Below are 16,305 nucleotides of genomic sequence, written 5' to 3'. Positions count from 1 at the left end.
AAGGGTCATATCGATATCTTGAAGATTATTGATGTTCGATTAGTTGGATTATTTAAAAACGGAATACTTTGTACTTTGAGGAGTTGAAATTTTCAAATAGGCCCTAAGGTTTCGGTTAGTCTGAACGATTCCTCGTTGGTTCGGAATCTTTTCATTGATAAAAAATGAAACGGTCTTTGTATCGATCTCATTACTTGCTGCAGCACAAGCTAATCGAAAAAAGAGAGAATACCACAGACTCCGGAGAAAGAAGATTTGATGCAACGAAGTGAAACTACAATGAAGTTCTGTGTTCCAGAGCAATAACCTACTCCATGTGGTGACCTAAAACGACTGAAAATTCATTAACAAATCTGATCTGCTTTGATTTCACAGTGAAAAGAAAAAGGGTAACGCTGTGTTTTGTTCTTAGGAGGATGAATGGTGCTTGGCCAAAGTCTTGGCAGATCTCGCTCCCCTCGCTTCCTTTATTTTACACAACAAGAAAAACGAAAACCTTGGCTGTTGTAGCTAGAAAATCTCTCTCTCTCTCTCTCTCTCTCTCTCTCTCTCTCTCTCTCTCTCCCCCGCACACACACACACACCCACTTTGTCACTTTCCGAAGTCACAAAAGATTTCCTCTACCGGGTCTGAGCGCTGAAACTTTCCGAAATCACGTAAGTCAGAATTATAACTAGATCTAGATCTAGTCTCTAGGCCTTTAATTCTTGTCCTGCGTCTTGTGCCGAGATGCGAATCTCATTTTGCAACCTCTTACGTCAGACGTTCCAGGTGGGCCGCCGGGGTCACTCAGGGTGTACTGTTGGTGTACAGCGAGCGGCACTGGAACCGTGTGTTTTCGCCGTGAATACCGTGGGAGTGTGTTAAGCGATGATGAAAATCACGATCTATCTTTTATAGCTTTCTATTTTGTAAAGTGTTACGAACCCATGAATAACCACCTCTCATAAGCCGATAAGACATTACGAGTAGTTACGCACACATTCAAAATAAAATAGGACTGACAACTGACTAGATTTCGATTTCCTCCACAACTTCAGAGTCAGAATGCCTCATAAAAAAGAGTCATTATTATTGTCATTAGTCATATTGTTGTGCGTGAAAGAGATTCATTCATCTTGATCTCAAAATGGATGCACTATGTGCTTTTAATTTTAAGTTCAAGAATGGCCTAGACGTAGAATCAGGTCTGTGCTCTAGTAGTTTTAGCTATAATTATATATATCAGTCTTTTTTTGTTGTTGTTGAAAATTCGAAATAACTTACTCAAGGGCCAGAAAAATGCTGGTTCCTATGATTTCATTATTGATGAGTGCCAGATTTCACCACGAAGTCTCACAAATTTCTGTCCTTGAAGCAAGATGAAGGGAAATTAGGTACACATATTTGTGTATAAATAAGTTAATAGTCTTGTGGGGTGCTGGTTCATTTTGAGGAGACATTGGGCTTTTGATGTTTATAGTGGATATGTCTTTTTAAAATGCATATATAATATATATGATTGGGGGGGGGGGTGTCTTGAAATTTTATTCTGACTGAATTTTTTTATATTTATTAGTGCAGTAAGAGTCAATGCAAAAGTAAGCTATAGGCTGCTCACAAGAAAAAAAGTGAATTTTGAAACTCTTATTTTCAGAGGTGAGAAGGAGAGAATTTGGCTGGACCAGAAAGGATCATGAGATATTTCTGAGACTGGCAAGGAGAGTACACCAACAGACGCAGCACAATGGAAGTGAACAAGGAGTCTGACGAAGAGCATGTGGAAGAAAACAGTGGATTCCAGTTTTGGCGGAAGACACTCAATTCACCCAAGTATATCGTTGCCCCAATGGTGGACCAAAGTGAATTGGCTTGGAGAATGTTAAGCAGACGTTATGGTGCTGACTTGTGCTACACACCAATGTTTCATGCCGCTGTGTTTGTTAAGGATCCAAATTATCGAAGAGATTCCTTGCAGAGCTGTGCAGAAGATCGCCCTCTCATAATACAGGTGTGCCTATGCTATGAGAATCAATTCTTGTAATTTAGACAATAACTTTTTAAACTCTGAGCTTCTGTGTAAGTCATGATATTAATAAAATGTGATGCGTCAAAGACTTCAGGTTTTAGCAAAACTGGAGAACTGTGTAAAGTGAAAGAAAGGATAGAGAATTGATGTGTTGAATATGTAGTTGTCGCTCTTTTCAACAATGTGTGCCCATCAGATTTCATGAGCAAGTTCCTTGTGTAGTGTTTGTAAACTCTTTGCAGATTTGGTAGAACTGCACTAATAATCAAAGTAGCTGTAATTTTTACCAGTTTCTGATGCAGGTCATTATGATTATGTACTGCTTATTTGGGTTTTTTTCAGTTTTGTGCCAATGACCCAGAGATACTTCTTCAAGCAGCAAAAATGGCTGAAGGGCACTGCGATGCTGTTGACTTGAACTTGGGTTGTCCCCAAGTCATTGCCAAGAGAGGGCACTACGGAGCTTTTCTCCAAGATGAATGGGACCTTGTGTCAAAAATGGGTCAGTCAGTTTTTTAGGCTGAAATGGTGGTGTCACTGGTGACTGTTATGTTTATCCCTTTATCATTCTATAAGTAATGATTTGTTTGATGAAATGACCATGTCCACCAATATGAAGATTGCTTTTAACAACTGTAATTTTATGAGATTTTTATAGAAGGGGAGGGGCCTCATATCGTGTTGTACTTCCATATTTTGAATGTGAATGGTTTTGTCACTATCATGTGCTATGTCATGTTTGTTCTGAGGTTGACTCTAATCTGGTCCTGTGTTTTGCATAAGATGCATAAAATGCTTTGTTTACTCTAAGATAGTACACTAGATCGTGTTCATCATGGTTGGTTACCCACTCAGCTGTAAATGGATTTTTTGATGTTCTGTTAGAAATATAGTTTAAGTAACAAGAATTGAATGATAACAGAGCAGCACATAGATACTTAACGCATTTGCGGCTAGACTGCAATATCTCAGATTGGGGGGGGGGGGGGGTGTTTGGATGATACAATGGAAAATAATGAGTGAAACATGAAAATGGGTTTGTGTTTTTTATTCCGTCAGAGACGCCACAAGGCAGCAGATTATCTTTTTAACTTCAACTTTTTTGGTTGTGCTTTCAGTGCAGACATGTCATGAGAACCTGAACGTGCCTATCACTTGCAAGATCCGAGTGTTCCCCTCCACTGAGAAAACTGTTGAATATGCCAGAATGTTGGAAAAGGCTGGATGTCAGGTATGGTGTGTATGTGTGTGTATGTAGAAATTGGGGGGGGGGGGTGACCTTGGGTTCTGATCCATAGTGAGTGAAAGTGTTTATACCGACTTTTTTGTGTATTTTTTATAAGGTAGTCGAAGGAGAACAGGATAACGCATTTTGGCCTCTTTGGAGAGACAAGCTTGTCCTTTAACATTTATCTCTAATGTAGATGTATGACGTTAACATTTTCATTTAGAGTGTGTTGGGTGTAAGATTTTTCCTACCTCTGAGCTTGAAACTTTGTTTGACCGCTTTTCCTTTTGCTGTTATGCATTGAAATCCTGTGCTGTTGTTTCCTTAATTATTTTTGTGTGTTTGTGACTTCTTGATGAACTCCTAGTGGGGTTGCTTGTATTTTCTGGGGTACCTGATACTACTACAGGAATAATAGTCCCAGAGTATACTCTTCATAGTCCATCTTTCTGCATTACCTGTTTCCATGTTCTGCCAGTTTTGATAACATCTTTAAGTCCCCACAGGCTTGCCAACAGCTTTTTGTTATGATGGACTATGGTGCAGATGGCCCTGATTTGAATCCCTCATAGGTCATTCATGATGTAGTGAAGATAATGAATAGGATGATTCAAGTTATATATACGGAAGTGATCTTGATGATAAAGATGATAATGCTGACAGAAAAAAGATAAATTTTGGCATTTTGGAACAGAAAAGTGATTGAAAGAAATGAAACAATTTATTTGTATGAAATGGTAACAGACAAGTTGAACTTGAAGAAAATGGCACCAGGTGAAAAAATCTAGCAATTTAAATAAACATACCTCACATTTGTGTTTTGTGAGCCACGTGGGACCAAACGATGGGCCTGTTTTCTTTGCTGCCTGAAAAAAAATTCTGTGAAAAAAATGTTGTTGAGACCTGAACAGTGGGTGGTTGGTGGATACCCTTGTATAGTTTGCTTTTTCTTTTGTATCATGCATCTATCATCCTTATCTCTCCTTTTTTGTGTTTATTACTCTCTTGTGACACCTCTAATCTTCGGCACTTGTATGACGTTATTGTGTTGCAAGTGTTGTAAAACTCTTACTAAAACTAAAAAAGACCAGGACTTTCACCTTGACTTGTTTATTCTGTCACCATTCTTTCACTAGCTATTAACAGTCCATGGGCGCACCCGAGAGCAGAAAGGCAAACAAACAGGCTGTGCTGACTGGTTGAAGATCAAGGCAGTCAGGTAATTTTGGGGTGGAGGGGGTGGGTCACAGAGTGGAGACCCTTACTATTTGTTTATTTACACCTCTTGTACCTGTTTTGAGGAAACTGTCGTTCTGGAGCCAATGAATAGAACACATAGGTCTGTCTTACATGCTGTCTCTTGGCAAATATACCACTGAAATGGGTAGATTCACCTGTCCTCAGACTTGATGTTCTAGTGAGCAACAAGGGCAAAAATGTTATGCCGGGAACTCATTGGTACCTATGGATGATGAAAGAGAGGAGAGAAGGTTTGCTGATAGGGTAAAATCAAGGTTTAGGCTGTATTGTGTTTCATTTTAACTTACATTTGTGTGATCAGACAAAAAAATATTCTGGACCTTAAGGCCCTGAAATAAAAATTCAAATCTCTAGTTTTAGAAAGATCTGTTGCACATTCCATTTTTTCTCGGCTTCCTTTTTTTTCCTGGTCTACTTACTGCAGATGGCCCTTCTACAATAAAAAAAACCCCAAAACGACTTTTTCAGATGTTGATTGATCTTAGATTGATTAATGAACCCCCAGGGTGTGGGAAATTTTCTTGCACATGGAGTTCGGTATCTGGTCATGATACTTGAATTGTTGGAGAAGTGTGTGTGTGTTCTTTGGAGAGAGTCATTGACTTTAAGGCTTTTTATTTTTTGCGTTTCAAGAGAATGTTGTGATTGTCTTCACTGAAAAGTGTTGGTTTTTATGACATGTATGCTAGTGATTAAATTTGTTTATTAAATTTGTTTATTAATTTTGTTATATTACTAGATGATGATGATTATTATTAAACTTTATATTCTTCTATCTATATCATGTGTTAATGTGATATATGCAATGTTCCCAGGGAGGCAGTGAGCATCCCTGTGTTTGCCAACGGAAACATCCAGTACCTGGCTGACGTGCACCGTTGTCTTAAAGAAACGGGAGTACAAGGCATCATGAGTGCAGGTTGGTGGTCTCCATGGTTTCGCTTTTGTATCAGAGTTAAAATCTACTGTACACGATTAGGTTATTTTGAAGAGATGCCCAATTTGTTTATTTCTGTGTACAGTAAGGATGTTTCCTTCTTTCATTGTAATGTGCCATTTTTTTTTCTGAGTGAAGTGCTGTTGTGTTTTTTTCCTTGAAGAAAGACAGGTTGATTGGGGTCTTAGACTTCACAGTAAACTTTTCATTTTGTTGTCCAGACCTTCTTGGGTTAGTTTTCCCTCGCTCTCTGGTACTAGTTCTGTCCTGTCCCTGTCATAAGACTGATGTCTGGGGTGTAGTGATTCAGCTCTTGGCCCTTTCTCACAATATGTGTGAATGCACTTCCCACAGGAACGTCTGTTTTATCAAGTATTTCCATCTGACAGGCACTGTGGAAGCAGCGCTCCTCATGAATGATTTGAATTTTAAAGTGGACTATTGTGTCTAGGGGGAGGATTTCAAGGTACTCATGAGTAATGTTACTGTTGTATCCTCAGAGGGTAACCTACACAACCCTATGTTGTTTACTGGTGGCAGCCCCTGTGTGTGGGAGATGGTGAACGAATACCTGGACCTTGTTGAAAAGTACCCGTGCCCCCTGTCATATATGAGGGGACATGTGTTCAAGCTTTGCCATCACGCGTATGTTCTCCCATGTGTGTATGTTGTTTAATGCAGGCTGTGCGTGAGTGAAGATCAGTTGCATTGTTGGTTAATGGACAGTCTACCAACCCTGATATATGGGAGGTGGGAGGAAATATCTCTCTTTCTTTCTTTCTTTCTTTCTTTCTTTCTTTCTTTCTTTCTTTCTTTCTTTCTTTCTTTCTTTCTTTCTTTCTTTCTTTCTCTCTTTCCTTCTTTGTTTCTTTCTTTTTTCCTTTCTTTTTTTCTTTCTCTCTCTCTCTCTCTCCCTCTCCCTCTCCCTTTCCCTCTCCCTCTCCCTCTCTCTCTCTCTCTCTCTCTCTCTCTCTCTCTCTCTCTCTCTCTCTCTCTCTCTCTCTCTCTCTCTCTCTCTCTCTCTCTCTCTTTCTTTCTCCTCAGCCATCACACCACAGATGCTTTTAAACTTAAGTTGTTAATTAATGAGCCCTATTTTTCTCTCCACCTACTTTGCTTAGTTCTGTGAGAAGGATGCTTATATCAGACCGAAGGTTTCTTGTGTTGAAAAAGGTGTTTAACCCTTTCAGTACTAGTACTTTGTAAATCAATAACAATAATATACACCTGTTTTTCATTTTTTCTTCATTTTCTCCTTTTTGCTGAGCTGCTGTTGTCACTGTATGAGGAACAAAGTCCTCATGGATATGTTGTTGTGCTAGTGTTTTCATCATGAAGTTGCATGTTTACTTTGTAATTGTTTTTGTTTTCTTCAGTTTCAAAATGGACTCTAATTAACGTATATTTTCTATACCAGATTGGCTGTCCATCGAAATGTGCGTGATTTGCTGGCATCTGCAAAGACTTATGAGGAGCTCCGAGAGGCAGCTACTATGCTGAAAGATTTAAGTGCAGTAAGTGTGTGTAAACTGTTGTTGGATGGGATGGGGGGCAGGGGAATTGATGTATCTGTGTGCTGCCATCAACATGTGAGAATATGTATTTGTACAGTTGTTTTTTATAGAAAGATTACAATATACAGGTGATTGGAGGGTGCCACTGGTAGATCCTACTTCTTTATTATAAATCTCTTTGGTTTCTGTCTCGCCCTCTTGCTTTTTGTCCTGCACTAAGTTACTATTGTTGTATTAACTCACTTGAGCCTATTCTTGTTTATTTAAAGGACACGTCGCTGGCCTGGTGGCCGAATCCTATACAGAATGCGCTTTAGCAGTCTATATCGTCTGTGTTTTTCTGTTACAAGCTACTGGAAGCGGCGAGCCAACAGTTGTTAACTGTAACAAAGTCATACACCCCTGCTTTGCGGTAGAAGCTCTGTGAATGGAAGCAAAGCCATGGTCGTTTTTATAGTGAAGATAGCCTATCAAAGACATAAATGAAACATGTTTTTAGTGTTTAAAAGGTCAAAGCTCCCACAATGTCCCACATAACTTACAAGAAGCTGCTAGATCTATGGCTAGGGCTGTAGTTGAGGCTTTGAACAGTTGGAGTCGAAGTTAAGGGAAAGTAGGAATCAAAATAGTTTTCTTTTTCCAAGTCTAGTCCAAGTGATACATGTACAGTCAAACCTGCCCTGACGGCCACCTCTATAAGACCTGTACAAACGGACACTTTCCATTTCCCCCCTTGAATTTTTTCTATATAATTTAACTGTGTAAAACGGGCACCTGTCCAACGCGGCCGCGGCCACCATATTTCAACACACAACCCCTATCACACAAAGCAATAACACCTGTCTTAGACGGCCACCTAAGTGACTCCATTACGCTTTGTCATAAATCAAGCATTGACCCCTAGCGTTGTAGGCGAGCCATCATAATCTAAAAACCTGTCGTTGTTAAGTAGTCCCTCCAACTGATCATGTTGCGTAGACCCCTCCCACTGTTGACCAATAGGTAACAAAATTAATTTTCAGCTGCTGAGGAGGGAAGCGTGTGATCCCTCATAACCCATAAGCCCCGCCCAGAACCCATACACAAATCGTAGTGAGATGAGTGGTCACTGTTTACCCAGTCTGTAACAAAGTAACAATGGACGTCAGCATGAACTTGTGACAGAAGCGTCGCTTGTTCTCCGAGTGGTAGCGACACGTGTGTTTGTTTTACCATAGCACTCGATCCTCCTTGTCTGACACATTTCGTTTTATTGTCACCCGTGCACAAAAGCAGCAACAAAAGAAAAAAAAAAACCCCAACGAAAACAACAACAACAACACAAATAAATAACAACAACAACAATGCAACTAGATCTACCTTCGGTTGTGACCTCAGAAAGGAAGGGTTTGTTTTCTCAGATAGGAATGGTTTGTTTTCTTCATCTTGATCAGTCCTGCCTAAGACGGCCACCTGTCTTATACGGCCACTTTTCTCCTTGACAATGGGTGGCCGTCTTACACAGGTTCGACTGTATACAAATCTTGTAGTTCTAGTTGCGGGAATAGTAGCAGTTAATCTATTAGTTGCTGGTGTAACAAACTCAAGGTGAGAAAAGGACAGTAGTATCTCAGTGTAGACTTTAGACAGAAGTACAGCAACAGGATACTGTCGTACCATTTGCGAAATGCATCATGTCCTCCAACTGGAACTCGATTTCATGCTTCCACACCAAACTCAACATACATAAGAAAGTCCCGATTCGGCTCAAAACTATGGATTTTAAGTTGTAGGCATTTTTAGCTTCTTCAGCCTCTCTTACAACTATTTCATGGCACAAGAACCCCTAAAGCCTTATTTCATCTCATTCCGGGCATGTTTGTCACGACCATTTCCTCATAAAGTCGAATTTTTATTTTTCTCTATTGCCCGTTTTCTTGAAACGTGGTTTTTCTATTATACTTTTAAAAATTACTCCATCATTTTTCATCCAATCTTTATGAAATTTTTGCAGAATGAAGATAAGTTGTAATACTAAAAATGTGTGATGATTTTTTAAATATATATGGAATAGTTTTTTGCTGGTGGTGTTTGGAGTTTGGATTTTCACAGATTTTTTTTTGTAAACGTGAATACTACCTCCGGAAAAAATTAATCAAAAATTGTCTAGTACGTTTAGGAAAAATTCATCACATAGATTTGTAGATCTACTGTTTGCCAAGATGCATGCAAAAAACCCCAATTTATTTCCATGAAAAAAAGTACTGTATTAATTACGTAAGACATGTCAACAAAATCCAATATGGCCGCCGTATCCATGGAAACTAAATGTTTTTTCTCAAATTTGATCATGGATTTTAAGACTCCTTACTCTGCTTGTTATATGTGTGAAATTTGGTAACATTTGATGCCCTAATAAGCGAGATAGCATTCAGTTGCCGCGTGAGCGCCCCCCTTAACACTTTGCCATGACAATGCTCATATTATAGTAAAAACCTTTGTCATCAAAGGCAAAGGCATTTTGGGGAAAATCCTAAGAAACTGGGAGGTAAACATCGCCGATCGGTGAGATGTAATGGCAAAGTGTTAATCAAATAAACAAATATTACTAGAGCTGTATTGTACAGGAATCAGCGCTGTAGAAAATTATTATTATTATCATTGTTTTTATACTATGATATGCAGTGTGCTGGATTAAAGGCCTCAGTGGGGGCTTTCGTCGCCAAGAGGTTAAGGTGTTGGCCTCTCATTCAAAGGTCCTGGGTTCGAATTCGGGTAGCGACCGAAAAATTTTCTTCTTTAAAATTGTCTCCTTTCACCTCCTTTCCTGCTCTCTAGCTATGTTCTGTTGTCTGCTTTCGTTTCCACTTTCTGCCCCCACCCCCTCACCTCCTTTGCCCTCACCCCCTCACCTCCTTTGCCCTCACCCCCTCACCTCCTTTGCCCCCTCCTCTGGGCTCCTGACTCTTTCTGCAGCCTTTCTACTGCTCCTTGGCTCCTCCTAACTGCTGTTTTTCTACCACACCCCTGATCTTCTGGTAGGAAAGATCTACACCTAGCCTTCTCGGACAAGGGCGAAAAAACTCGGAGGGCCCGTGGGCAAGTTGGGCTCGTTAAAGATCCCTTGGTGGTCTAAAATCGATAAGATAAGAGTAGGCTTCGGCCGCCACCCGGGCAAAATTCAAAATTTCCTACCAACTGAAAATATTAGGTGTGTCCCGAGCGCTCATATGACCTTATGCAGTTGCGAGCGCCGTAAAAACACTTACCAAAACAAACAAACAAACAAAAAAGGCCTCCATCAGACTTGAGCCAACATTTAAACTTGACCAATGATGATATATGTGTCACGACTTGGTGAAATCAGGCACTGGTCCATTTTTGGGCATGTTGAGTTATTGATATCATCTTAACTCTTGTCCTGCGTCTGTGCCAAGATGCGAGTCTTGCCAGTAACTTCTTACAGCGGACGTTACAGCGGGCCGCCGGGATCACTCAGCGTGTACTGTTAGTGTACAGCGAGCGGCACTGGAAAGTGTGATTTTGTCGAGAATACCGTGGAGGTGTGTTAATCGATGATGAAAGTAACGCTCTTTTATAGCTTTCTATTTATAAAGTGTTACGAACACATGAATAACCCCCTCTCACAAGTTGATAAGACATAGGTTGATAAGACATAGTTACGCTCATACAAATAACCTTTTTAGACGCTCTTGTTGTTACGAATGATCTGGGGTTCGAAAGAGAATAATATAGATCTAAGTCAATTTCTGAACGTTTTGCTCTCAAATTGTTCTTTTTACCTGCACAATGGTATTCAAAACTATCAAATAAGCTTATTTTAATCAGGTAACATCATTTTATATTAAATCAAGCTCATTTGAAGGATTTTGTACATTTTGTCTTGTTTCCTGTCTATCCTTTTTGGGTCAATTTGTTCTAATTTCATCGGACAAACATCTAGAGCTACCTACCAACTTGGCGTGTTTTGAATGAGACGTATGCCTCAGTTACAAACCAACGCAGGCGGTTCTAGAAGAAGGCCACAAACGCACACAAACTCAAGCAGACTAACACACACACACTTGAGCTACAGGAATACGGGACCCGAGGATGATGATCGATGCGCGTGCGCTGAGCCACGGCCGGACTGATATGGGACAGGACGGAAGCTGAGATGCCGAAATATGCTTATTGGGGAACATAAACCCGGTTCTGGCAGGACAAGGGTTAAAGCTTTTTTATATGTCTTGCTTTTATGGTGAAAAAAAATACTCATCTATCTTAAATAGAAATCAAGATATTTGCGATTGAAAAAGGTAAGGGTTGCCTAGGTGTCAGAGCTCAAATTAACAAGAAAATGGCTGCCAAATTTTGGTGACTTCCAAAGCTTGAGTGTCCTTGGAAACTTCAAATTTACATTTTTTTGTGCCTATGATCAATGTTTTTCAGTAAAATCCACACAGCATGTTTTTTAATGGACATGAAAGGGGTTGATATAAAATCATAAATTTTTAAAAAATATTGCTTTATGGATAGAAAATGCCGGTTCCTTTGATTTAATTATTTTGACAAGCGCCTGATCTCACCACGATCCTTCACTTAAAACCAAAGTCAGGAAAAGACTTGAAATTAACCGAGGAAGAGGTCAAGAGGATCAGGCATTTCTTCATCTTGTGCTAGATCTATGTCGCTTCTTTCTTTACTGCCACAACTATGTAAACTTTTTTTCAAGTAGATGTGTTATTTATTTTTACTTGATGTAATTCCCATGACCTGTCCCCTCTACATGGTCTCCTTGACCTTAACATGCTAGATGCCCCTGAACACTTTATGATCTTCACATGGCCGTTTTCTCCCTATGACCTCTGTCCCTTATTAACTTATTATAAATTTGTTTCCCCAGGCAGACATAGAAAAGGCCAAACACAACCCAGATCTCTTTACCACACACAAACAGTTGGACCACCCATATTGGATCTGCCAGCCCTACGTGCGGCTCAGGTATGGCAAACTAGGCCAGGCCAGTCTCTCGCTGATGTCTGCTAACTTTTACCACCCGTTTTCACTAAAAGATCAAATTTAAAATGTACTTGGTGAGGGAATTTGATTGGGGGGGGGGGGGTATTGGGCCCTCAAACCATCTGTTTTCTTTAGAATTTTAGCTTTTATCTTAGATTTTCTAGTCAGACCACATTATTAATTTTACTAAGTGTTTGGTTTGTTTTGAAGGTAAGAAGTTTTATCAAGTTTAGAAGAGACATTCTCATAACCCTTGCAAACAACCTCCTGGCAGGATGCATTGGAGGGAAAAGGGGTTGTCCCTTGATCAAAGTTGGTGGGATGATGTCTTCTTTGTCCCTTCTAAGTTTCTGTCTCTCAGCCATAAGTTATGTTGCTGTTGTTTACTCTCTGGGCCCTGCCAGCCTGACCCTGTATAGACATTCAACGAGTATTGTAGTGTCAGTGTTTTAGCGTTTCTGTGACTTTCTTCCTGTAATTGCCTGTTGTTTGCTTCGATCTAGCAAACCTCAGAATATTTGATCTGAAACAAAGCACAAGTTGATAACATGTAAACAGTGAAGGGTCACGCTTTTTATATCCCTGAAATGCTTATAGACCTACTTGCAGTTCATTCCTTTTTTTTTCAGGCTATTCGTAATAGAGGGAAAACCCTGTGGGATAGGCTCGAAGATTTGCTAATGAAAAAGCAGTGTAGAAATACCTCGTGTGATCACACGAAGGTTCTTGATGGGATGGTGGCTCCTTATTATTATGTAACAATTCTTTATTGGCGATAAATATCAATAAAAGGTACAAGACAACTCTCACTTTTGTAGTCAGGTAATTGAGAATCAGCCTTGTTCCATCATGCTGTGGACATCTCATTGAATTGTATGCTGTCGCAGGTAATAACAGTATAAGATGTGTCAACAGCTTGTGCTGTCACTCGTCTGAGAAAAAAAACTGGGACTGAAATGTGGAGTTGAATGATGTATGATTTATAGTTGAACATGTTTGACTGTATGAACTGATTTTTGTGTTTGTCGTTGATATGCTGTGTTGCTGGGTTTTAATCGACGTCTCTCCTATCAACTGTTAGTGACAGCGACTTGGAGCAGCCGGAGCACCGTGCTATAAGACAGATGTTGAACATGAAAAGAGCACAAGACATGGAAAAAATGAGGGAGGAACACAGTGGTCTGTCCATCAAAAAGCTCAAGAAGCGGCTGAAACACCCACACAAGAATTTTGACACCAACAGGCTCCAGTTTGAATCTTGTACTCATTGCCGTAACCCAAAGGTGGGTTTGTTGTGAGGGTTGTGAGATAAAGAAACATGTACTCCATGCTCCATCTAAAGGGTGGGTGGGGTGGGGTGGTTGGTAGGTGGGATATGCAGAGCTTTGAAGGCTGACTTGAATTGATTTGTTCGGAGCATTGACTGAGAGGGGGGTTCATGGTTTTGTTATTCTCTATGGAGTTGTTGTGTATCCCGAAAGCTTTTTATAACAGTTTGATTTTCTATTTTGAGGTGTGAAGTAGAATGCGCTCAGTTTTTTTATGGAGAGGGAGGGGATTGCAATAATGATTATGATGAATTTTGAGAATGGAAACTACAATCGCAAAAATTGCATTCCTGCTGTAAAAAAACACTCATTTACAACACATGCACTGGAAACCTTCTTGAGGAGTAAGAAGACTGTAAAGGACTTTGTACTCAGGTCTTCTGTAGTTGATGTCTTATTATTATGAAATAACTTTTCTTTTAAAAGAAAGGACTGTAGACAGGTTGGAAAAGCAAGATTGTGGTATTTCTTGTTTCCTGTGCGATCTTTAGACTGACAAGTAACGGGTGAACTTGGAATATAGCAGGATCGTTTCCAGTGGAAAGGCATCTCCAATTGTGCAGGCTTTAAGGTGCAGACCACACTGGCTTATGTTCCTAATAATGCAAATCCACGGGTTTTTTCTGGTCCTTTCAGTTAATCACCCTGTTTTGTGGGGAAAGAAAATTCAGACTGAAAAATTCTGCGTGTTAACACTGGAAGAGATCCTGCAACCTTTATTGGGATTAAATGCTGAAAGCCTTAAGCTTTTTTTGTTACCCCTTATTTTTAGTTCATGTTGTGTCTTTGTCCTCAGGGTACACGATGCCCATTTAACCTTTGTAAAACTTGTTGCCGTCTCAAGGTTAATGCAGAGAATGTGGACTGCTCAGGTATGCCAACTTCACTTTTTGTGTCCGCCATTATGGCAGTTGTTGTTGCTGCTGCCGTTGTTATTTTATTTTTGTTTTTTACTGCTATTATCCATCATATCCATCTGCAAAGAATATAATGCCGGTGTTGGTTCCTTACCCGTATATCAGCACATGAACAAGCCCAATGTGTATTACTTGTGAAATTCAGTGGCAAAAAGGCAAAAGGGTGGCTTGTTTGGTCACAACTGAGTCATGGTGTTTGATCCAAGTAAAATTGCCTGGTATTCTTTTGTTATTGACCGAGACCTATTTGCTGTACTTCCTTATACTTTTTACATTAGGGTTTAAATTGTTGAAGATGAGGGTTGACATGTGTGAGGCCAATTCATTAACCCTGTTATGACGAGATCAAAGCAGCACCCTGTCAACTCTAAGGCTAACATGGAATTTAGAATCAATTGACCTCCCATTGTCTATCAAATTATAAGAAAGCCGATCTAGTGTTTGTGAACCAGTTCTGAAAATTTTTTGCCTCAGGCCTAGATCTATATAGCTTGTGAATATAATGTCAGATTCTCAGAATGGAAAAAGTGTGGGTTCATATCTCAAGTCTTGGAGCTAGCCTTTGTTCTACTCTGCACCAGTGAACTTTGCTCAAGTGGGAAAGGTTTTGTTTCCTTTAGAAATCTCAAAAGAACTGCATTTGTTAGCTATTCACTTGTTAAGTGACAAATTTCCAAATTTTTAAAGAAGAGTGAGTGTTTGTGTGAATATTTTAGGTCACTAGTTTTCTGTTTGTTTTCATGGACCCACCATTCAGTGCAAAATTAAGATGATAGACTGGTCCCAATTTTTCTGAAATGTTAAGGAAATAGGTTTGAGGACTTTGTTTCTGTAGAAACTATTGTACTGTAGAACACGGCTATAGCGGGACTTTTGGTTCCAGAAGGAAAATCCCGTTGTAGACGAGTTCCCGCCATAGGAATTAGGGGCGGGCACGAGACGAGCCGAGTACTCGTTTCTCGCGAGAAATGCCCTTCCCGTAGCTGCCCGCGCACTAAACTACTGCCTGGTACCGAGAAGTGATACTGCTCGTTGGCTTGACATAACGAATAACAGTAACGAGAGTGAGAGGCGAGAAATGACACGCAGACAGTGCCACCCATCACCGTGCCATCCTGTGTGTGAAACTGAAAAGGAGGGGAGAGGGTGGCGAGACGAGGCTAGTGGAGAGTTGATCAGGGCCTAGGCCTAGATCTCCCTACCTTCCTTCACTGCCTGCGCCTGCGCAACAGGGCTAGCCTAGTTTAGATCCCCACCACGACCGGCCTTCTCGCTAAGCGAATTGCCCGTACTGCGGGGCGAGAAGAGAAATTGGTCACGAGACGAGAAGCATTTCTCGGGTCTCGGGACACGAGACGAGAAGCATTTCTTGGGTCTCGGGACACGAGACGAGAAGCATTTCTCGGGACCGTAGAGTCAGCTTCTCGGTCTTCTCGCTCGGGAAGGAAAAAACGCTTCCCGCCCGTCTCTAATAGGAATGCAAAGGGGAATTACCGAAAAAAAATTATTTAAAAATACTCATTATTACCTGCCTTTCATATCGATAAAATTTGCGCTTTAGATTAGTTTTCCTTTCCTTGTCAACTTCGTTGATTATCTCGGTTTTCAGTTCGAGTGAGAAGCATTTCCTTTTTGTCTTTGTTGGAAGCCATCTTTTCCTCGGTCTTGTTGCTTGTGCTGTCTGTCATACCGGTAGGCCTACTGCAGAATTGGAGAAGTGGATGCATGCGTTTGCCGAAGTCTGAGCATCAACAATTGCAATTCCATGAATCAGGAATCATACACTACATGCTCTCCTCTTCTTTAACATTTTGGCCTAGCCTAGGGCTATGGCCTGTACGTTCTTATACTGAATGTCTAGGTTATGGCACATCACTTTTTGAGTGGTTCACCTAACGCGTCTCTCCGCGCCATTCTCTCTCTGCCGCCTGCCCTACCTCACTCATCTCTGGACTAGCCGTTCACAACGCCGCACAGCCGACTGCCTGTTTGGAGCCTGCCTACAACCCCCCCAACCCCCTTCCCCCAGCTAGAGCTCGCCCTATCTCGCTGTTTCCGAGTTCGGGACTTTCCTTGCCCCGCTAAATCTAAGCATAAGTAATTGAGTCTAC

The 16,305-nt window shown here is 40.6% G+C and overlaps 1 protein-coding gene across 1 annotated transcript; it reads left to right on the top strand.

Moving 5' to 3' along the window:
• Positions 1 to 11: 11 nt before the first annotated feature.
• On the top strand, positions 12 to 14,149 carry LOC101852879 (tRNA-dihydrouridine(16/17) synthase [NAD(P)(+)]-like; the record flags this gene model as incomplete). The annotated part of the gene is given in 11 exon segments (XM_005108679.3): positions 12 to 389; positions 1,638 to 1,991; positions 2,352 to 2,511; positions 3,128 to 3,240; positions 4,374 to 4,456; positions 5,313 to 5,416; positions 5,935 to 6,079; positions 6,852 to 6,948; positions 11,834 to 11,931; positions 13,031 to 13,232; positions 14,074 to 14,149. Coding segments are annotated over 10 exon segments (1,342 nt in total), but the record flags the coding sequence as incomplete, so codon positions are not given.
• Between the last annotated feature and the right edge of the window lie 2,156 nt (positions 14,150 to 16,305).

Source organism: Aplysia californica, unplaced genomic scaffold (assembly GCF_000002075.1).
Source record: "Aplysia californica isolate F4 #8 unplaced genomic scaffold, AplCal3.0 scaffold00708, whole genome shotgun sequence".
Lineage (NCBI taxonomy): Eukaryota > Metazoa > Mollusca > Gastropoda > Aplysiida > Aplysiidae > Aplysia > Aplysia californica.
This window is presented reverse-complemented; position numbering and strand designations above follow the sequence as displayed.